Source organism: Oncorhynchus nerka, linkage group LG6, assembly GCF_034236695.1.
Source record: "Oncorhynchus nerka isolate Pitt River linkage group LG6, Oner_Uvic_2.0, whole genome shotgun sequence".
NCBI classification, from domain to species: domain Eukaryota; kingdom Metazoa; phylum Chordata; class Actinopteri; order Salmoniformes; family Salmonidae; genus Oncorhynchus; species Oncorhynchus nerka.
In genome coordinates this window covers 82,369,411-82,392,261 of record NC_088401.1, presented here as the reverse complement: position 1 = coordinate 82,392,261, position 22,851 = coordinate 82,369,411, and the positions used below count along the sequence as shown (strand labels likewise).

Here is a 22,851-nt window from a genome sequence, read left to right as displayed (position 1 = left end):
TTATTATTATTATGATTATCAGTAAGAGAGGGAACTCACATTAGAATTGGTTCCAACAGGTGAGATGAGACCATTGTCATGTGTGTCTCCTGTCATCGCACTGTCACTGTCACTGTCCGAGTCCTGGTCCATACTCCAGCCATCCCCCATGGACATGTCAGGCAGGGCACTGGGGCTCAGAGTAGGGTCCAGTTCAGACAGACTCTTAGACATCAGGTTGAGAACAGAGGGTTTGTATGTGCTGTTATGGCCTACCCCTGAACCAGAGGTGGTGTTAGAGTCTGTGACTGTTCTGTCTCTGGGGGACTTAGAAGAGTGTTGTTGAAAAGGTACCAAATCATCCTCCTCATCCTCCCTGTCCCCACTGTCAAACAAGGTGGACTCGAAATGCAGGTATCCATTGGGGATGGAGGAGCAGCGCTCCAAACTATCAGAACTAACAGGAGAGAAACCGTTCTGATCCTGTATGGAATCCTCGCAGGGTTCTGTCTCTTCGTTACCAGTAGAGGGGGGCAGTCGGGCCAGGGGAGCCCCAAAACTAGAGCCTCCCACTGGGCTGTGAGAGTGCAAATGGTTCCTGGCATGGAGGTCCTTGGGCTGGGTCCCGGGTCCCAGATCAGACCCAGGTCTGTGTACCATAGTGGAGAGGTCCTGGAGCCTCAGCAGAGGACTGTAGCAGTGGGGCCTCTCCCTCTCTGCTTGGTTATACCCGTAGCTAGGTGCCTGTTTGAGGGCAGAGGTTGACAGTTGCATGGCCGTCGAAGGTTGGTCTGTTGAGCCACGCTTGGCGCTGCTGTTGCACTGGTTTCTATACGAAGTGGTGGAAACTGAGAGGCGATTGGGGGGCCTCAGCTCTGGCTGGCCTGAGCTATAAGATGTGGCTGAAGCTGAGCCGCCCCGAACAGCCCGTCTGTATGAAGAATTCATGTTGTCATGGCTCCTTCCTGTCATTGTAAAAGAAAATGCAGGTTAGGGTGGTTGAGGTAAAACCTTCTAGCAAACAACCAGGTTTGTTCCTATCCAGCTTACAGTGCGGTCAATTCATATGGTTCAGACTCATGCACTGTTTGAAATAGCTACAATGTTACAAAACAATTGTTAAAAAACCCCAGAATGTATATAAACCATACTGTCTGTGTGTAAATAACAACTCACATTCCACGCGACAATAACATAAAGAAAGACTACCGCATAGCCTACACGTAATAATACGACATTTGCATGGCTTCCCCTCTGAAGGCCGTCCGTAGTGGCAGCAGAGAAGACAAAAAGATCAGGAAAACCCAGCGAGCGACCGGTGTGCTCTGCCCCGTTCACAATAAAATCATATCTACTCGTTCTGGGTGTTTTTTTAATATCAAAATAGAACGATCCCAAATACTGAAACGATAGATCTGTGCAACATTGATCGCGCTGCCAACCTGACTGTCTGTAGGGGAGTCAATACAGTCAAAGCCATCATACAGAATGGCTCACACAAGTAGCCTACACAGAGCCTATAACCCGACATAGGAAGCATCCATTCTAACTCACAAAAGGACGGTTCAAAACGTGTAAAAACATCGTATGTTTTAAAAAACGCAATAATCTTACCATTTGGAGGTCGGTCACAATAACACCAACTGCGGGTCTTTCAGATTGGGGCATGAAGCGTGTGTTTTTTTCGATTTGTGAAAGCGGATCTGCACAATCCCAGCAGTAGCAGCAGCACTAGGCCAAGAAAGACCAACAGCTCTCATTCTCTCCCCTTCACCTCCTGTCCTATCTCACCAGCGGCGGCCTTTCCAAAACAGTCACCAATAGACCAAAGAAAAATGTAACCTTCCATTTTAGTGCATAAAAAGTCAGTGTAGCGTACACCACCTTAGTCCCTAGCAATTACAATATCATTTTTACTACATGGTTGTTTTGCGGGCTGTCGAAATGCCCCTCCAGTTATGTTAAAACAAACCGTGCTAGACGGACTGGCTGTGTTGGCGAGCAGAGCTGAGCAACCAATCCGCACAGCCACCCAACCCCCCCGTCTGCGAAGCCGCGGATCACAGCACATCGGGCCCGGGCACTCTCTCAACCTATCAGTCCTCAGTCACTAGAGAACACTGGTCTACAGTCACACTGACGAATCCAGATGTAGGCTACTATATCCCCTCGTGTGTTTTAGTCAACATACACGAAACCCTTGGCTAGATAAAGACTATTTAATATGGGGTTATGTGAGTGGAAGGTATGTCACATTGATAAACCATTGCGCCATTGGTTTCCTTATCCCAACAAAGGCGTAACTTGCTTCCTCCATTTTGGATAGCAGAGAGGTTGGAGAGAGTGATGATTCTGTGACCACAACGAACACGGATCAATAGTTCGAATGTGGTCGACTGGAAAACAGCGCAAGCGGATGCGGCCTAGTCAAAGTTTTAAAATAGACTATGCGCCATATTGCCTGACAGCAGAGAAAATAGGCCATGTCCGCAGCAATACACATGTCAATGGGGGGGGGGGGGGGCAAATCCTAACTAAAGTCGGACCCCTGGACACCATGTCAATGAGGTGCAATATAATATTGTTAATTCGGCTAAATGCTTATCCGTTTTTTTCCGCGTATCCTGCAATAAGTTCGCATTCAAAAATAACAGTGACAGCAGCCTTTAATAAAGAGAAGAATACGCCTTGCATAGTGGCCACACAGCCTTTAATAAAGAGAAGAATACGCCTTGCATAGTGGCCACACAGCCTTTAATAAAGAGAAGAATACGCCTTGCATAGTGGCCACACAGCCTTTAATAAAGAGAAGAATACGCCTTGCATAGTGGGCCACGCCTTGCACAGCCTTTAATAAAGAGAAGAATACGCCTTGCATAGTGGCCACACAGCCTTTAATAAAAGAGAAGAATACGCCTTGCATAGTGGCACACACAGCCTTTAATAAAGCCTTTAATAAAGAAGAATACGCCTTGCATAGTGGCCACACAGCCTTTAATAAAGAGAAGAATACGCCTTGCATAGTGGCCACACAGCCTTTAATAAAGAGAAGAATACGCCTTGCATAGTGGCCACACAGCCTTTAATAAAGAGAAGAATACGCCTTGCATAGTGGCCACACAGCCTTTAATAAAGAGAAGAATACGCCTTGCATAGTGGCCACACAAAAGGCTCGCCATACTTCGTGCCCTACTGCCACTGTAATAAACTCGCTTCGCACAATACCCATCACTGGTACATCGAAATGACAGTTGTCAAATAGGCTACAGACATTATTTTATAGCCAATTCTAATTAATCATATTACCTGATAGGATATTTGCCTCGGCTGCTCTTCATTGATGACCAATCTGTAGATTTGTAGCCTTATGAGGCCGTCACTCAGAACGTAGGGCGAAGAGAATGAACATTCAATGTCAGAGGACAAAAATAGGAAAATTAGTTTAGATTTTTTTTCTCTCGAAGTGGCCCAATGTTTTTATGTTGAAATTATATTTAAAGGTGTTGTTCTTTTTTTCCCTCATTCAATATTGGTTTCTCAGTTCTATGAGATTTCACAACACAGGCCATATGTAATTCTAGGCCTATGTAAGACACGATACTATTCTAGGATGCGAATATCAGGTATAAACAGTATTTCTTATATTTATTTTAGAGTGGTTGGACATGCAATCAGTGTTTTATAAAGGTGGAGTCCACTGGCTCATAGGGGGACCTGGACCCCTTGATATGATAAAATACAGAGTTTTGTCTGCACTTTACAAATGGAAATGATCTACACTGTTGTTAATACACTACACTATTAAAATATCAGTGACAGTCAAGACAATATCATTTTGGAATGACCATTTCGCTTTCATTTTTGGTCATACATACATAAAACTATCTTATCGTTACACATAATCCACCATAAAGCATTTTCTCCGTTGGTTAAAATGATAGTTCCTACTCAACACCATTCTGGGTTTGCTTTAATCAATTGATAGTTAACTTGTGAGAACAAAGAATAATACAGTACATTGAGAAGACAAAACCATTAATATTCACAAAGAGTTAGAAATAACAATTCCTTTGTCGTCAAATAAGTATTATGAGATGTTTTCAGATGCACTGTGTTCGTGTCAGTTTATTTTTTATTTTTTGTAATCTTTATTTAACTAGGCAAGTCCGTTAAGAACAAATTCTTATTTACAATGACGGCCTACCCCGGCCAAAATCTCCCCTAACTTGGACGACGCTGGGCCAATTGTGCACCACCCTATGGGACTCCCAATCACAGCCGGTTGTGATACAGCCCGGGATCGAACTCGGGTCTGAAGTGACGCCTCTAGCACTGTGGTGGAGTGCCTTAGACCGCTGTGCCACTCGGGAGGCCCAAAAGTTCAAGCACAATTTCAAAAAACATGTTGTAACAATGTTATATTGCATGAAATCCTGTGTATAAATATGCTATGTATAAATACAAATAAAAAATATGTTATACCATACAACACAAAAAGACACAAACACTGCCACACGCACTCTGGGAGATGCTTAAGATTCATGTTTTGCTAGTGTGTTTTGTGTTGTTTCCTACTAAGATTCATGTTTTGCTAGTGTGTTTTGTGTTGTTTTCTACTCAGATGCATTTTCAATGTGGAAAACATCAGGAGGACAAGCAAACTACTAATGATAAAAGCACATTATATCAGAGCATAAAATAAACAGATGAATGAAAGTCAGATATTTAAACATTTAAACAAAACATCAACCCTTCTCCAGACAGCGAGCATTTGACTAGATTATGACGAATAGTAGGCTATTTCTCATTCCTGTTTAGCTAAAGTATATTGATTGTATTTATTATATGCTTTATCATGCAATTTCTGTAAAATAAGATAACAAACTTATTGAAAAAAAGAGCGATTTCAGTCTTTGGATAGGGACAGATTACATGGTGACAATATCAGCAGAGTGCAATGAAGAGAGGAGGAGCCATTCGTTAGTAACCAGTGCCAGACATATCCAAAAGTCAACCAATATTTTGGCTACATGAGTCCCTGCTGGTCATCAACACCCTTTAGGACAAGCACTCAAATATGATTTCCAGGCAATAGAGAGACGCAGGCATAACTACTCGTTAGGTTCCTCCACTTTGCCAGTAGGCTCACGCAAGCCTCGTTTCTGCATCAGGTTGTAAGGGAAAGGTGCCACTTCGAAGCTGGCATAGTCCAATTTCTTGGTACCATCACAGCTGGCATAGTCCAGTTTCTTGGCTCCGCCGACGCAGTTACTGAAGCCTAGTTTCTTGGTACCATCACAGCTCCCGTACTCCAGTTTCTTGAGCCGAGCCAGAGTCTTGATGCTACCAGGAGGCCTGCCAGGACTAACCTTGTAGCCTGCCGCTTTGGTCGTACCCAGAGGCCTGCCGGGACTGGTCTTGAACCCCGCAGCTTTCGTGGTCCCCAACGGACGCCCAGTGCTTGTCCGGTAACCGGCTGACTTCGTGGTCCCCGAGGGTCTCCCTCTACGGCCAGACTTGACGACGCCTCCTTTCTTTTTCTTGGAGCTCTCTGTCCCAGTTGGAGCTTCACTGGGCCCTCGGATCCTCACTGTCTGAGGGTGGAACTCATTCTGGGTCTCTTGTTGCATTTGACAGGGCATGGGCTTGTGCAAGTTTGGGTGGGGCAGCTGTAGAGTAGGGGGTGGAGGCGAAGGGTAGAATTTGTTGGATTGCGAGCTACATAAGTCAAAGTGGGTGGTTGGGTGTTGACATTCCTCTGCAAGGCCACTCATGCAATAGTCATTGCTGCTGCCAGTGACTTGGTGCATCATTTTCTGTTGAGGGGTACAAATGAAAGGGAAGCAGGTTTAGAGTCATTGAATTGGTATGTGTGACACAAACTTATGAGCATGCACATAAACACACACACACAATAAGAACCTAAGTTGGTGATGCACATCACTATGTAATGCATATGTTATAAAGTATCTATTCTATGCGCAAACATCTTGTCCAACATTATTAATTAGAACAGGCTATTGTTTCAAAACCATATCGGCGGTGTTAATACAATACGCAACGTAGTGTCTCGCTATTATGCGTTTACAACCCAATAATACAACAGCCGTATAAATGGGGCAATGGGCGCTACTACAACGAAATACCACGAATAAAACTGCTGCATTTGCGAGTACATTTTGAGAACATTAAAAAACCACAAACCTCATTTGTAGGCGGATCATAGAATGCAAAGGGTTAAATATGAAACCGATTTTCCATTCCATAACATCCTAAAAACGCATGTATTCTACGCCTTTATATTCCATGGATATGAACTTGATCCTGGATGACATTATGCGCCGGGTATTTGATATTTATTTCTTCTTCTAAGGACAGAGGTTTAAGTGAGAAAGGCAGCCATTTTCCTCTGGTTTCTTTCTTTTATAAAATAGGAGGGGCTCAAAGCGCAGGCGCGCCAGACTTTAAGGAAACCTAGCAGCCCTATAAAGACATTTACTATAATAAAAACATGGCATGTAATCCGGACATATTTCGATCAAGAATATAGGATATTGTGTATTTTATTTGTAATCTTTGTTTTGAAATTGTGGACATTGTGTCCGGGAAATGAGGTAACAGTTTTGAAACAGTTTTAGAAACGGTCGTCACGAGTGACAGCCAGTCATAAACCCCGCCCATTTCTACGTCTCGTCTTAAAATGTAAACCTTAACATTAAACCTAACATTAACTACACTGCTAACCTTATGCCTAACCGTAACCTTATATTAAGACCAAAAAGCAAATTTGTGTTTTCATAACATTTTACGATATAGGTAATTTTTACTTTGCGGCTGTGGTAACTAGTGGGAACCTTTATAAACAGAGGTTAATCAATACTGTACTTTCAGTAGGTGGTAGTATAACAAAGACAAACATTAAGTACAGGATAAAAAAACTAGCTTGATCTACTAAACCGTGTAATATAACTACATTTGACCTGACGTTAGTGGGAAAGCGATCTAATTTACAGAACTCACATCAGTTTTTGTGTACAGTTTCATACATATTCACATTTCAGTCGCATCGCTAGTTCTTCACTGTCTGATTGTCAAACAGTAGTTTGCCTCTGTGAAACTGTAAACAAATATTTTCTATACACATTTATTTGACTGCATCCGCAAATCAACTAGCCTCACTTTGGCTTTTTACGAGCCTACTAGCCTCGCAAAAGCATAACGAAGCTACAAATCAACTAGCTTCGCTCTGGCTATAAATAAACACAAAAAAACAGAGAAATCCAGTGTTTAAAAAAAAATAATACATCATATTTAATATGAGCTACATGTTGTGTGTATGAACTGACATGTATGTGGAACTGATAGATACATTTAAAAACATGAACATGTAGTGTATGTCAATTGTAAAGTTTTTTGTCTGTAATGTTTTTTTGGTTATGTGTAAGACTAGCTGTCACCATCAGCTGTCACCAAACATGACAACAGAAAGACTACATTTACTGTAATACGTTGTACTGTTGAGTTTGAAGCTGGGAAGCAATAATACACATAGGCAAGGCATTTCCCAGTAACATTGTTCCACTAGTCATTCATTTCCTATTGAGTTCACAGGACTTAGGTCCAGTTGATTAAGCAAAACGTTTAAAACAACAACAAAACAATACCCCCAAATGGCACCCTATTCCCTCAGCCTGGTCTCGTAGCCCTTAATAGCTCTACATATGGTAGGGAGTATGGTGTAATTTGGGACACAACCTATGCCAGTTATTAGGGCTCCCTAATGATCTTGGTCCGTTTCTGTATCTTGGTAAACATGTCCACATACTTGTCCCTGACGCTGACTGTCATTCCACCCAGGATGGAGGGGGTCAGACTGGGTAGAGAGAGAACAGAGAAGACATTCAGACTTGAAGCAGCATGTACAAACCAGCTCATAATCACTATATTTCACAGACTTTATGGTGAGGATTTTAGTCAGGAGTAACAAGTAATGTAACCCCTAAAATGTCAATGTTTCTGATTCTGTAGGTGGACTGTGATTCCATTATTCTTTCATCCACTGTGGCTTGGTGTTATGTATATTTAGTATTAGCTTTTCAGTAGCCTCCTCTGAGAGTTCCTAGTTCCTACCTTAGTCTCCAGCTTGAGCGTCTCTCCTTTGACCAAGAAGCCATTCAGAGCAACTCTCAGGTCTTTGAGGTTAGCAGCATCCAGAGGCTGGGAAAGAGACACAGGATTAAGAAAATGTCAAATACATGCAAATCATTCATCTGCAAATGATCAAAAGCCCTGTAAATATAAAATATGTCAATTACATTTGACTGAGAAACTAGGAGTAGAAACCCATTAAGTGTAGATGTGTTGGTTGTTACCAGTGTTGGGGAGTAGAAACCCATTAAGTGTAGATGTGTTGGTTGTTACCAGTGTTGGAGAGTAGAAACCCATTAAGTGTAGATGTGTTGGTTGTTACCAGTGTTGGAGAGTAGAAACCCATTAAGTGTAGATGTGTTGGTTGTTACCAGTGTTGGGGAGTAGAAACCCATTAAGTGTAGATGTGTTGGTTGTTACCAGTGTTGGAGAGTAGAAACCCATTAAGTGTAGATGTGTTGGTTGTTACCAGTGTTGGGGAGTAGAAACCCATTAAGTGTAGATGTGTTGGTTGTTACCAGTGTTGGGGAGTAGAAACCCATTAAGTGTAGATGTGTTGGTTGTTACCAGTGTTGGGGAGTAGAACCCCATTAAGTGTAGATGTGTTGGTTGTTACCAGTGTTGGGGAGTAGTGAACTACAAATAGTTCAACGAGTAATTTCCTTACATTTTGCAGTATCTTGGTGGTCGTTTAACTAAATTCAAATATTAGTACTGTAGTACTTCAGTAGTTCATATTTTGTTTGCCATGTAGTGGTGTTTTCGGCACCAGACCTTCCCAACACTTGAAACATCGTTTTTGTGTTTAATAGGCTGAATTACACTTTCTGTTAACATCTGACTTTTGAGTGATAATATTCTTGCAAATTGTAGTCAATTACATTTTAGATATGATAATTTTTCACGAAGTAGTTTGGATGTAGTGAAATACATTTTCAAAGTCACTTATAAACTATTTAATATGTATATATATAAGTAAACTATATTTTTCTTATGGGTAACTTTAGTGTAACTTAACTTATTCCAGTTCGAAGTAATTGGTAGCTTAGTAAAGTAAATTTTCAGAGTAGCTTCCCTAACACTGGTTGCTACATTGTATCAAGCTTGATCATTAATTCAACTAGTTTTGTTACTGTTATGGTATCAGACAGGTCTGTCAAATCTAATGACTGGTCAAAACATAAGTCATCGTGGACGCGAGCTGTACCGATTTCAAAGTGACGATGTAGCTAGGGTTTAGGTGAAGAGGTTCAGTTAACTATATGTTATTTCACAACAGAAAATAAACGTTAAATATTGAATGTCTTACCTGCTGTCCTCCTTGCCTCAAAGGTGCTGCCATTTTATCCTGGGTAGTGCTACCCGGGTACCGTGGGACGTCGCTACCCTAAACCCTAACCTTAACCCCTACTACAGTTCCCTAACCTTAACCATAACCTCAAATCTTACCTTAACCATTTTAAATTTCAAATTCAATGGAGTAACCTCGGAGTTGGGACGAGGAGAGGAATCACGATTGCATGGACCATTTCTCATACTGCTGACTAGGGTGAAACTCAATGCGCATGCGTGTGTCTTAAACATTAGGAGCCGCTTTAAATTCTGGATAGTTGCTTTTGCATCCTGCCAGTCCGTTGTATTTATTCACTGTGAATTATTATATATAGTTTTTATACCATTTATTTCAGCTTGATAACCTGCATATGCATTTGAATAGCAATAGACCTATTCACACTATTATCCACAATATTCATGGTATTTATTGTGATAGATGAATTATTTTAATAACGAGATCACATTGAAGTTCCCATTCGCAACCACACGGTGGGAGTAAAGCCCAGATGATGGGGACGGGTGAGGTACGTCGGCCAATGACGTAAACGCAGCAATATACCGGGGGGTTTCGTTTGTCTGACTCGGGTTACCCCGGCGTGAGAAATTTGAATCGGGTGAAAAGTGATTGCATTTGTTTAGCGTGAGCCAGGTGCCCAGCTCTGGCCGTCGGCGTTGTCGGCTCAAAACAAAAGTGACGTAATTAAACACGTGGTGGAGGGATGAGTTGGATTCTGTTTCCTCATGCAAAAGTGATTAAGAAAAACGATTTATCTGCCTTCCCAATCCTAGTTTGAAAATTCAAACATTTCTTTTATGGAAAAGAGATGTTACTGGGCGATGCACCATGCTGCCTTGTTGACAACCTGACAGAGAGACGCAGAGTAATGTTTGATTTGAGTATTGCGCTCCTCCCTCCCCGCTTTCGCCTGATGTTGTGAGGGAGCGTTTCCCCGTTCATCTCGGGCCAGTGTAATAAAACTCTCTCATTGATTGTTGCTCGGTGAAGAAGCAGGGTTGGGTCCTCGGAATTTCATACAGAGCCAGTTTTCTGCAACTGCGGCTGTTCCACGCATTTCTTTAGCTATTTCAGATAAACAGGATATCGAGGCGCATGCAGCGCTTATTTTTTTAACGAGTAGCTAGCTAGTAAGGAGGGGTTGAACCAATTTAAAGCAGGTGTCGGTGACCTAGCTAGCTCGTACATTCATTTTCGACGAAAGCAAAAAGAGTGCGAATGACGAGAACGCATTAACTAAACTAGTTTTCAATAGGTAACCTATAACTAGGGAGTTTGCTCGCTGAAATATAAAACCAGACATGGACGACAAGTCATTCACTAAGGAATTGGATGGGTGGATTGAGCAACTCGGCGAATGCAAACAGCTCTCGGAAAATCAAGTCAAAGCCCTTTGCGAGAAGGTAATTTTAACCCGTTTAATTCGTATGATCTTGCAAGCCCTTAGCCGGCAAATTAGCTTAGCTAATATTTGCTATGTTTAAGCAACTCTCTTAAATTGTTATTTGGTCCGAGCACGGTTAATTTCCCCACCGGCTATGGTTTGTTACTGCTAGTTAGTTACTAGTTCGTTACTAGTTAGTTAGTTACTAGTTACATTATTCTGAAAATGGCGGCGGAGTCTATAGCCATTGCATCCACTGTGGGGTTGGCTGACATGCGTTGACTGAATAGCGTTGATGTTGTATTCTTTATATGAATGTGTTTGGAAATTTCAGTTTGTTCTTACGCTCCGTTCTGGCTTGTTGCAGTTGAATTTCCAATTGTGCCCCTTGGGTATCAACTACCGTATATAGCTAGAGCTTAAAAATATGCATGCATTTTATAAATAAAGTACTCAAAACAAGAAATAACATACACAGACCCGAACTCCCGCTCTTCCCCTTTGTATCCCCTATTTCTCCCACCCTCTTGTTTAAATTCCTAACCCCAAACTCTTATGTCTCATTTCTTTCCCAGGCCAAAGAGATTCTGACGAAGGAGTCTAATGTACAGGAGGTGAGATGTCCGGTCACGGTGTGCGGAGATGTCCACGGACAGTTCCATGACTTGGTGGAGCTGTTTAAAATCGGAGGGAAGTCTCCGGACACCAACTACCTCTTCATGGGAGACTATGTGGACAGGGGCTACTACTCTGTAGAGACAGTCAGCCTCCTAGTATCTCTCAAGGTAAACATAGACAAATGTTTTAGAGCAGGAAAGGGCAACTTTAATGGGGGTGGGTGGCCCCCCCATATAAATCTAAATGCATCATGAGGGGCTGCAGTGGAATTGCCTGACGACTCAAAAGGAGTTCATCTAATTAAGTAATTTCATGCAATTTTGCCATAGGGTGGACAGAAATGTTTGCAAAATCTATTGGGGCCCCTGGTCTGTGTCAGGCCATGATTAACACAAGTTTAGATCGCCGACTAGGCTAACTTACCAATCTAAACATTTTTAGCTTGCATGGACTAATTGAGTGACTGTTAGTGACACATAACGAGAGAAACTGCTGATGCACGACCACAATATTTATTGAAGCTTATCAATTCTAATTCTCAACAGTAAATTGAGACCCTGACTGAGTTCCTATTGATACACGGGCCCTACAAAATGCCTGTGGCCTGCCAGTTGCCCATTCCTGTTTTAGAGTGTATTCTATAATAGCTTCGGCTGATTCCTTTCTGATATTGTTTAGTTGATGTATTTTGCACAGGGAAAAACTGCAACCAGGTTAAAACTCAAACTGATAGTGGAGGCCAATAGGTCTACAGGGAGGACAGCCTACTGATATAACACAGGATAAGATTCACTGGCTGCTACTGTAAATGTCGTCGTCAACCTTAAACCATGTCTGGTTGACGCGAGAACAGAAGGTGCAGTCACTGTGAATGTAATGTCTTGTTATGCGCATTTTGTCCTATCCAGAGATATTAATCATTTGTTTTTCAGGTGAGGTACCGTGAGCGAATCACAATCCTCCGAGGGAACCACGAGAGCAGACAGATCACCCAGGTGTACGGCTTCTACGACGAGTGTTTAAGGAAATACGGAAACGCCAACGTCTGGAAGTACTTCACAGACTTATTTGACTACCTGCCCCTCACTGCCCTGGTAGATAACCAGGTGAGATATTAGTGGTTACAGGTGCATTATGCAGAAATCACTCTGCCATTTCATGGTTGCAAAAAATTCTAACAGTTTGCTTAATTTCAGTTTATGTAACAATACCAGCAGTCATTGTGTAGAGAATCATCGTACCGTCTAAAGTACTGTGAAATATATTTTCCATAACCAAAAATAGTTTTTTTTTTTTTGTTGGGGAAGGGTACCAATTGTTGTAAAAGGCACACAGATGAAATTTAAGACCGGGAAGCGTAGAAATAATGCACACAGAACAGATCTACCACTTCTTAGGCTTCGTTTCAATGAGAAAGACAGCTCTATAACTCACACTTCTATGTGAATTTGGTCGCGTTGCCCAACGTATTACATATTTATTTATTAGTAGAAGCATTACATAAGTGTCTTTTGATTGGGTCCTTGAAGAGCGCTATATAAAACTCATGTACTATTAGGATCACTGTTCTGAAGGAGAGGAGATTCAGCAACATGGAGGACAATGGAATTCAATAAAAAGCTTTTCTTTTCTTTCTTTTTTACAAATGGAACCAACTATTTTTCGGATTTTGACCTTAGTCAAAAACCACGATGAAGGCTAAAAGCCGTAACTCATTGGTTCTACTTTTAGCAAAAATTGTTTGTCTGTGTTTTTGAATCTCCTCTCCTTCAGTTTGCTCCTCAATTCATGCTCCGTGGTTGGAAAGAGGTCTCTTCCTTGATCACTACTGTTATTACATAACCATGCAATTCAGCAGCAATGTGCTGTACAATACAGAGTGTAAAAATAAAAACATCTACAACCCAACACGGTGTTAGATGGTATTTTAAGCCTTAATGATTTGATTAGTTGGAACACATTTAGAAATGTCCTGACTTGTTGTCCCTCTGCAGATCTTCTGTCTCCACGGTGGACTGTCCCCCTCTATAGACACACTGGAACACATCAGAGCGTTGGATCGCTTACAGGAAGTTCCTCATGAGGTCAGCTCACTTCCACGTTCCTAGAAACGACGTCCAATCCTCATACTACCATGCTAGTTAGAATACATGTCCAATATGTTGTGAACATGTCCAGTATGTTGTGAACATGTCCAGTATGTTCCTAGAAACAATGTCCAATCCTCATACTACCATGCTAGTTAGAATACATGTCCAGTATGTTGTGAACATGTCCAGTATGTTGTGAACATGTCCAATATGTTGTGAACATGTCCAGTATGTTCCTAGAAACAATGTCCAATCTTCATACTACCATGCTAGTTAGAATACATGTCCAATATGTTGTGAACATGTCCAGTATGTTGTGAACATGTCCAGTATGTTGTGAACATGAACATGTCCAATATGTTCCTAGAAACAATGTCCAGTCCTCATACTACCATGCTAGTTAGAATACATGTCCAATATGTTGTTTCATAATATTGACTAACTTGACTTAAACACTTCTGTGTGACAGCTTTTGCCTCTCGCCAGGAGATCCCTGCTTTGTTCAGTTCATGTAGAGTGATGCGTTTCCAGTTGTTAAGCATCTTCATAGTGTGGATATTGAACCACTGGAGTCTGTAAGCCCTGACATTGTATAGCAGATGTTTAATCTGTTCCATGGACTTCTGGCCAACCAGTCACTACTCATCTCACAGTTGTAGTATGCGCTCAGCAAACACCTTTGATAAAATCATGTGGTGACTCTGTGTTGCAGCCTGACCTCACCAATATGGCCACCTTATTCACATCATGTGGTGTTCGCTGTATTGTTGACCTTACTAACATGGCCACCGTCTCCTTCCCCCAGGGTCCGATGTGTGACCTGCTGTGGTCAGACCCTGATGACCGTGGCGGCTGGGGCATTTCTCCCCGCGGTGCCGGCTACACCTTTGGACAGGACATCTCGGAGACCTTCAACCATGCTAACGGACTCACCCTGGTCTCCAGAGCTCACCAGCTGGTCATGGAGGTATGTTTTTAAGTACTGAAAATGTATGTATTTTTATACTAAAATGCAGACATTCTTTTGTATTTGCATGAATTCCTTTTTAAAAAAAATTTATTGTCTTGTTCCTAGATGTACCTCTGGTTTCCTGAGTGTTTGTTTTTGACAGGGTTATAACTGGTGCCATGATGTACCTCTGGTTTCCTGAGTGTTTGTTTTTGACAGGGTTATAACTGGTGCCATGACCGTAACGTAGTGACTATCTTCAGTGCACCCAATTACTGCTATCGCTGTGGAAACCAGGCCGCCATCATGGAGCTGGATGACACGCTCAAGTACTCCTTGTAAGTATCCACTTCAGAATAAAATTCCTGTTGACAATTCTTTACTTTAGCTTTATTGTTAAACTCCGTACATTGGAAATCGTTACGAGTAGATAAATGAGTTAGCAAGCTTCCTTTTCTTATCTTGATTGATGAAATGAAGCGAACCCTCTATTAGATGGAACGTCGCTCCAAGGCCTCGTATCAGATGTGTGACTGTCTGTGTTTCTATTCCAGCCTTCAGTTCGACCCCGCCCCTCGCAGAGGTGAACCTCATGTGACCCGCCGCACTCCTGACTACTTCCTGTAAAAGATCCCAATGCCTGTGAAGTATTGCTCTAGATTCTTCTTAGTGAAGAAGTGGGAGAAGGGAGCATCGGTATAGAGTTGTGACAAAGTAAGCATCCATCAATCCATGGACCAAAATGTGTGCCACAATTTCACAAAATGCAAAATGGAAAAAAATGTCACATTTATCTTTAAAGAAGACCACACAACCGACACCCACCCCAGTCCATGGAACCAGTTCCTTCTCTCTCTGTGCATGATGTTATATTTATCTCTGAAAATGATTCTTCATTGTAAAGATTACCGTGTACTATATAGTAATAGGGTGCCATTTTGGAAGCAGACAGTCTCATAGTACCTGCTGGTTTTGTCAGGAAAAAGATGTGCTTTGAATTAATAAATCTGCTGAGATTAAGGCTTAAATGTAACCCTTGTGGTAGGAACATAATTATAGTATAGAAAAGTTTTGGTAAACCTAAATCAGCATGGCCTCAAACTGGAAGGTTGCAGTAAACAAACATGTTATGTTGTGAACATTTTTCTAACAGAAATTCAATGGCTTTTTTTGTGTGTGTGAATTTTAAATCATTGTTTTCAGACTTGGTTTGGCGCTGGATGGAATTGAATTCTTCTTTCTCTTTGCACTTTTGTATTTAATGTTTATCATGACACTGACAAACTACAGCATTCTGTTTTACACTGCGTTCAGAAAGTATTCAGACCCCTTGACTTTTTCCACATTTTGTTACATTACATCCTTATTCTAAAATGGATTAAATATATTTTCTTCCTCATCAATCTACACACAATACCGCATAATGACAAAGTGAAAAAATGTTTTTAGAAATGTTTGCAAATGTTTAAAAAAAAAAGTTCTTATAAGTAAGTAGTCAAACCCTTTGCTATGAGGCTTGAAGTTGAGTTCAGGTGCATCCTGTTTTCATTGAACATCCTTGAGATGTTTCTAAAACTTGGGAGTCAACCTGTGGTAAATTCAATTGATTGGACATTATGGAAAGGCACACAGCTGTCTAAGGTCCCACAGTTGACGTCAGAGCAAAAACCAAGCCATGAGGTCTAAGGAATTGTCCTAAAGCTCCAAGATAGGATTTTTATTTTACCTTTATTTAACTAGGCAAGTCAGTTAAGAACAAAATCTTATTTTCAATGACCGCCTAAGAACTGCCTGTTCAGGGGCAGAACGACATTTGTACCTTGTCAGCTTGGGGATGTGAACATGCAACCTTTTGGTTACTAGTCCAACGATCTAACCACTAGGCCACCCTGCCGCCCCGGATTGTGTCAAGGCACAGATCTGGGGAAGGGTACCAACAATTTCTGTTGCATTGAAGGTTCCCAAGAACACCGTGGCCTCCATCATTCTTAAATGGAAGAAGTTTGGAACCACCGAGACTTCCTAGAGCTGGCCGCCAATGGCAAAATGAGCAATCGGGGGAGAAGGGCTTTGGTCAGGAAGGTGACCAAGAACCCGATGGTCACTCTGACAGAGCTCTAGAGTTCCTCTGTGTAGATGGGAGATCCTTCCAGAAGGACCACCATCTCTGCAGCAGTCCACCAATCAGATATTTATGGTAGAGTGGCCGGCTGGAAGCCATTTCTCAATAAATGGCACATGAGTTTTCCAAATGCACCTAAAGGTCTCCTTAGACCATGAGAATCAAGATTCTCTGGTCTGATGAAACCAAGATTGAACTCTTTGGCCTGAATGCCAAGCAGGATGTCTGGAGGAAATCAATTTTAAAATAAGGCTGTAACGTAACAAAATGTGGAAAAGGTTAAGGGGTCTGAATACTTTCTGAATGCAGTGTATATTTCACCCCCAGCAAATACCTTTTCTATCACTCACCTGTCCATTAGTTGAGTAAAACCTATTTCAGAGGAACACCTGTACAAAATGACATCCCTTGTTATAGATACCTTTCTGTTTTGCAGCCTCCGCTATATAATAAAGATTGAACTTGTTCCTTTGTTGCTTTGTCCTGTGGTTCTTAGGCGCTCTGCGTGGCGCAGAGGCAAGTGTGACCTTTGACTTTCAGAATGACGTTGCCCTTGTTGCTTTGTCCTGTGGTTCTTAGGCGCTCTGCGTGGCGCAGAGGCAAGTGTGACCTTTGACTTTCAGAATGACGTTGCCCTTGTTGCTTTGTCCTGTATGGTTCTTAGGCGCTCTGCGTGGCACAGAGGCAAGTGTGACCTTTGACTTTCAGAATGACGTTGCCCTTGTTGCTTTGTCCTGTGGTTCTTAGGCGCTCTGCGTGGCGCAGAGGCAAGTGTGACCTTTGACTTTCAGAATGACGTTGCCCTTGTTGCTTTGTCCTGTATGGTTCTTAGGCGCTCTGCGTGGCACAGAGGCAAGTGTGACCTTTGACTTTCAGAATGACGTTGCCCCTTGATCAAATTTTATTTGTCACGTACACATGGTTAGCAGGTGTTCATGTGAGTGTAGCGAAATGCTTGGGTTGGCGGGGGGTTGACAAGGTCAAATGATTACGTTAGTGATAGAAAGATGCCCGAGTTTCCGACTTGGAATTTCGAGTTGGATTCATATTCAAAAGGATTTTTGACAGATGGAGCTTGTTTTTTTGTCCTGAGTTCCCAGTTGTATTGAACATGTATGTCCCAGGTATATAAGGACAGACATATGCCTAGACACTAGAGCAGGGGTGTCAAACTCATTGTCTGTGATATTTTGTTTTTTTCCTTTCAATTAAGACCCAGACAACCAGGTAAGGGGAGTTCCTTACTAAGAACTAGACAACCAGGTGAGGGGAGTTCCTTACTAAGACCCAGACAACCAGGTGAGGGGAGTTCCTTACTAAGACCCAGACAACCAGGTGAGGGGAGTTCCTTACTAAGACCTAGACAACCAGGTGAGGGGAGTTCCTTACTAAGACCTAGACAACCAGGTGAGGGGAGTTCCTTACTAAGACCTAGACAACCAGGTGAGGGGAGTTCCTTACTAAGACCTAGACAACCAGGTGAGGGAGTTCCTTACTAAGACCCAGACAACCAGGTGAGGGAGTTCCTTACTAAGACCTAGACAACCAGGTGAGGGGAGTTCCTTACTAAGACCTAGACAACCAGGTGAGGGGAGTTCCTTACTAAGACCTAGACAACCAGGTGAGGGGAGTTCCTTACTAAGACCTAGACAACCAGGTGAGGGGAGTTCCTTACTAAGACCTAGACAACCAGGTGAGGGGAGTTCCTTACTGAGTCCCAGACATCCAGGTGAGGGGAGTTCCTTACTAAGACCCAGACAACCAGGTGAGGGGAGTTCCTTACTAAGACCCAGACAACCAGGTGAGGGGAGTTCCTTACTAAGACCCAGACAACCAGGTGAGGGGAGATCTTTACTAAGACCCAGACAACCAGGTGAGGGGAGTTATTTACTAAGACCTACCAGGTGAGGGGAGTTATTTACTAAGACCTAGACAACCAGGTGAGGGGAGTTCTTTCCTAAGACCCAGACAACCAGGTTAGGGGAGTTCTTTACTAAGATATAGACAACCAGGTGAGGGGAGTTATTTACTAAGACCTACCAGGTGAGGGGAGTTCTTTACTAAGACCCAGACAACCAGGTGAGGGGAGTTCCTTACTAAGACCTAGACAACCAGGTGAGGGGAGATCCTTACTAAGACCCAGGTAAGGGGAGTTCCTTACTAAGACCCAGACAACCAGGTGAGGGGAGTTATTTACTAAGACCCAGACAACCAGGTGAGGGGAGTTATTTACCAAGACCCAGACAACCAGGTGAGAGGAGTTCCTTACTAAGACCTAGACAACCAGGTGAGGGGAGTTCCTTACTAAGACCTAGACAACCAGGTGAGGGGAGTTCCTTCCTAAGACCCAGACAACCAGGTGAGGGGAGTTCCTTACTAAGACCTAGACAACCAGGTGAGGGGAGTTCCTTACTAAGACCCAGACAACCAGGTGAGGGGAGTTCCTTACTAAGACCCAGACAACCAGGTGAGGGGAGTTCCTTACTAAGACCTAGACAACCAGGTGAGGGGAGTTCCTTACTAAGACCCAGACAACCAGGTGAGGGGAGATCTTTACTAAGACCCAGACAACCAGGTGAGGGGAGTTATTTACTAAGACCTACCAGGTGAGGGGAGTTATTTACTAAGACCTAGACAACCAGGTGAGGGGAGTTCTTTACTAAGACCCAGACAACCAGGTGAGGGGAGTTCTTTACTAAGATATAGACAACCAGGTGAGGGGAGTTATTTACTAAGACCTACCAGGTGAGGGGAGTTCTTTACTAAGACCCAGACAACCAGGTGAGGGGAGTTCCTTACTAAGACCTAGACAACCAGGTGAGGGGAGTTCCTTGCGAAGACCCAGACAACCAGGTGAGGGGAGATCCTTACCAAGACCCAGACAACCAGGTGAGGGGAGTTATTTACTAAGACCCAGACAACCAGGTGAGGGGAGTTCTTTACTAAGACCCAGACAACCAGGTGAGGGGAGTTCTTTACTAAGACCTAGACAACCAGGTGAGGGGAGTTCTTTACTAAGACCCAGACAACCAGGTGAGGGGAGTTCTTTACTAAGACCCAGACAACAGGTGAGGGGAGTTCTTTACTAAGACCCAGACAACCAGGTGAGGGAGTTCCTTACTAAGACCAGACAACCAGGTGAGGGGAGTTCTTTACTAAGACCCAGACAACCAGGTGAGGGGAGTTATTTACTAAGACCCAGACAACCAGGTGAGGGAGTTATTTACTAAGACCCAGACAACCAGGTGAGGGAGTTCCTTACTAAGACCCAGACAACCAGGTGAGGGAGTTCCTTACTAAGACCCAGACAACCAGGTGAGGGGAGTTCTTTACTAAGACCCAGACAACCAGGTGAGGGGAGTTCTTTACTAAGACCCAGACAACCAGGTGAGGGGAGTTATTTACTAAGACCCAGACAACCAGGTGAGGGGAGTTATTTACTAAGACCCAGACAACCAGGTGAGGGGAGTTCTTTACTAAGACCCAGACAACCAGGTGAGGGGAGTTCCTTACTAAGACCCAGACAACCAGGCGAGGGGAGTTCCTTACTAAGACAGACAACCAGGTGAGGGGAGTTCTTTACTAAGACCCAGACAACCAGGTGAGGGGAGTTATTTACTAAGACCAGGTGAGACAACCAGGTGAGGGGAGTTCTTTACTAAGACCCAGACAACCAGGTGAGGGGAGTTCTTTACTAAGACCCAGACAACCAGGTGAGGGGAGTTATTTACTAAGACCCAGACAACCAGGTGAGGGGAGTTCTTTACTAAGACCCAGACAACCAGGTGAGGGGAGTTCTTTACTAAGACCCAGACAACCAGGTGAGGGGAGTTCTTTACTAAGACCCAGACAACCAGGTGAGGGAGTTCTTTACTAAGACCCAGACAACCAGGTGAGGGGAGTTCTTTACTAAGACCCAGACAACCAGGTGAGGGGAGTTCTTTACTAAGACCCAGACAACCAGGTGAGGGGAGTTCTTTACTAAGACCCAGACAACCAGGTGAGGGGAGTTCTTTACTAAGACCCAGACAACCAGGTAAGGGGAGTTCTTTACTAAGACCCAGACAACCAGGTGAGGGGAGTTCTTTACTAAGACCCAGACAACCAGGTGAGGGGAGTTCTTTACTAAGACCTACCAGGTGAGGGGAGTTCTTTACTAAGACCAACCAGGTGAGGGGAGTTCTTTACTAAGACCCAGACAACCAGGTGAGGGGAGTTCTTTACTAAGACCTACCAGGTGAGGGGAGTTCCTTACTAAGACCCAGACAACCAGGTGAGGGGAGTTCTTTACTAAGACCCAGACAACCAGGTGAGGGGAGTTCCTTACTAAGACCCAGACAACCAGGTAAGGGGAGTTCCTTACTAAGACCCAGACAACCAGGTGAGGGGAGATCTTTACTAAGACCCAGACAACCAGGTGAGGGGAGTTCTTTACTAAGACCTACCAGGCGAGGGGAGTTCTATACTAAGACCTAGACAACCAGGTGAGGGGAGTTCTTTACTAAGACCCAGACAACCAGGTGAGGGGAGTTCTTTACTAAGACCTAGACAACCAGGTGAGGGGAGTTATTTACTAAGACCCAGACAACCAGGTGGGGAGTTCTTTACTAAGACACAGACAACCAGGTGAGGGGAGTTCCTTACTAAACCCAAACAAATCAAAGTTTTATATAGCCCAGACATCAGGTGATATCTCAAATCTTTACAGAAACCCAGCCTATAACCCCAAACAGGTGAGGTGTAAAAGCAGGGAGTTCTTTACTAAGACCTACCAGGTGAGGGGAGTTCTTTACTAAGACCTACCAGGCGAGGGGAGTTATATACTAAGACCTAGACAACCAGGTGAGGGGAGTTCTTTACTAAGACCCAGACAACCAGGTGAGGGGAGTTCCTTACTAAGACCTAGACAACCAGGTAAGGGGAGTTCCTTACTAATCAAATCAAATCAAATGTATTTATATAGTACATCAGCTATCTCAGTGGTGAAACCCAGCCTAAAACCCCAAACAGCAAACAATGCAGTTCCTTACTAAGACCTACCAGGTGAGGGGAGTTCTTTACTAAGACCCAGACAACCAGGTGAGGGGAGTTCCTTACTAAGACCCAGACAACCAGGTAAGGGGAGTTCCTTACTAAGACCCAGACAACCAGGTGAGGGGAGATCTTTACTAAGACCTAGACAACCAGGTGAGGGGAGTTCCTTACTAAGACCTACCAGGTGAGGGGATTTCCTTACCTAGACCTACTAGGTGAGGGGATTTCCTTACCTAGACCTACCAGGTGAGGGGATTTCCTTACCTAGACCTACCAGGTGAGGGGATTTCCTTACCTAGACCTACCAGGTGAGGGGATTTCTTTACTAATTAGAGAACTTAATTCATCGAGTACAAGCCCCCCAGGACCGACTTTGTGAAACCCTGCGCTAGAGTCCAATGTCACCTCTATTAGCAATGACTAACCAACCAGCTGACGCTTTGTCCTACTTCTGAGTGAGAATGAGTCACCTGTGCTCCCAAAACAGACCACTAGATGGTAGTAAATGTCCCTATATTCATACCTTGCTTTATTGTTTGCACTGTAGGGTACTAAGGGGTAACTGACCACCCACCCCCCTGTAATTCCACAAGATGTCACCAAATTATTTCCCCACCACTTCCCTAGCTGCCACTGCTCTTGCTCAACAAAAATGTCCTCTATGACATCACAACCTTTGGAGATATTTCAACAAAACTATTTTGTGGTAAGTTGATCAAGTTGTAGATATATTCCAATAAAGTGAGATCTATACTTGTTTTTTAAAATATACAAGTAGGAAAGCCTTAAGCTAAATAATACTCTTGTTTAGAGAGAACAATGTCTATAACACTTGGTTTATTTTTAGGTTTATGGTTATGAATGTGTTTTTACCTGTCAACCAGGTGAATCCCTGGCGGCGTTTTTTTTTTGCTCACCGTTCTTGTGATCATTTTGACCTCACGGGGTGAGATCTTGCGTGGAGCCCCAGATCGAGGGAGATTATCAGTGGTCTTGTATGTCTTCCATTTTCCTAATAATTGCTACTTTTTTGCCCCACTGTATGTACAAATTAGAATTGTGCAATAGCAGAGGATAAGAAAGTTGCCACATCAATGTTACGCTGAATTAATTAGTTAAGTTATTGTTATTTGATGTTATACTCCAATGTTATTTAATGTTCTTATTTATAATCCA

At 43.1% G+C, this 22,851-nt stretch overlaps 3 protein-coding genes across 5 annotated transcripts in view; 1 reads left to right on the top strand and 2 right to left on the bottom strand.

Moving 5' to 3' along the window:
• LOC115119018 (histone-lysine N-methyltransferase, H3 lysine-36 specific-like) overlaps nt 1-2,120 on the bottom strand; it is a 55,902-nt gene extending 53,782 nt beyond the window's left edge. The window contains 2 exon segments of the mRNA XM_065019946.1: nt 40-944; nt 1,594-2,120. Coding sequence (XP_064876018.1) covers nt 40-927 — 888 coding nt within the window. The 5' untranslated portion in view covers nt 928-944; nt 1,594-2,120.
• Nucleotides 2,121-3,931: 1,811 nt separating this feature from the next.
• On the bottom strand, nt 3,932-9,687 carry LOC115120488 (UPF0461 protein C5orf24 homolog). 3 transcript variants are annotated; one of them, XM_029649430.2, is made up of 4 exons: nt 9,437-9,687; nt 8,110-8,196; nt 7,805-7,852; nt 3,932-5,795 (listed from the first exon to the last, which is right to left on the bottom strand). In XM_029649430.2, exons 1-4 carry the CDS (start codon nt 9,467-9,469, stop codon nt 5,091-5,093), a joined length of 873 nt encoding a protein of 290 aa, XP_029505290.1. In that variant the 5' UTR covers nt 9,470-9,687; the 3' UTR covers nt 3,932-5,090. The 3 variants fall into 3 exon arrangements, with proteins under 3 accessions (XP_029505290.1, XP_029505289.1, XP_029505291.1); XM_029649429.2 differs by having other exon boundaries at nt 9,577-9,682; XM_029649431.2 differs by lacking the exons at nt 7,805-7,852; nt 8,110-8,196; nt 9,437-9,687 and adding an exon at nt 6,184-7,183.
• Nucleotides 9,688-10,433: 746 nt separating this feature from the next.
• Nucleotides 10,434-17,113, top strand: LOC115120489 (serine/threonine-protein phosphatase 2A catalytic subunit alpha isoform-like). Its single transcript, XM_029649432.2, has 7 exons — nt 10,434-10,881; nt 11,438-11,647; nt 12,413-12,586; nt 13,475-13,564; nt 14,376-14,537; nt 14,739-14,857; nt 15,074-17,113. The coding sequence occupies exons 1-7, from the start codon at nt 10,780-10,782 to the stop codon at nt 15,144-15,146; spliced, it is 930 nt and encodes a 309-aa protein (XP_029505292.1). The 5' UTR covers nt 10,434-10,779; the 3' UTR covers nt 15,147-17,113.
• Nucleotides 17,114-22,851: the final 5,738 nt, after the last annotated feature.

Excerpts from the sequence above, each read along its gene's own strand:
- LOC115120488 (XM_029649429.2), bottom strand. The coding sequence starts at position 9,663 with ATGAGAAATGGTCCATGCAATCGTGATTCCTCTCCTCGTCCCAACTCC. Across the intron at positions 8,197-9,576 it reads TGAAATTTAAAATGGTTAAG|CCTCTGGATGCTGCTAACCT; the intron begins GTAAGATTTGAG and ends TCTCTTTCCCAG. Across the intron at positions 7,853-8,109 it reads CGCTCAAGCTGGAGACTAAG|TCTGACCCCCTCCATCCTGG; the intron begins GTAGGAACTAGG and ends CTCTCTACCCAG.
- LOC115120489 (XM_029649432.2), top strand. The coding sequence starts at position 10,780 with ATGGACGACAAGTCATTCACTAAGGAATTGGATGGGTGGATTGAGCAA. Across the intron at positions 10,882-11,437 it reads TCAAAGCCCTTTGCGAGAAG|GCCAAAGAGATTCTGACGAA; the intron begins GTAATTTTAACC and ends TTTCTTTCCCAG. Across the intron at positions 14,538-14,738 it reads CTCACCAGCTGGTCATGGAG|GGTTATAACTGGTGCCATGA; the intron begins GTATGTTTTTAA and ends TGTTTTTGACAG.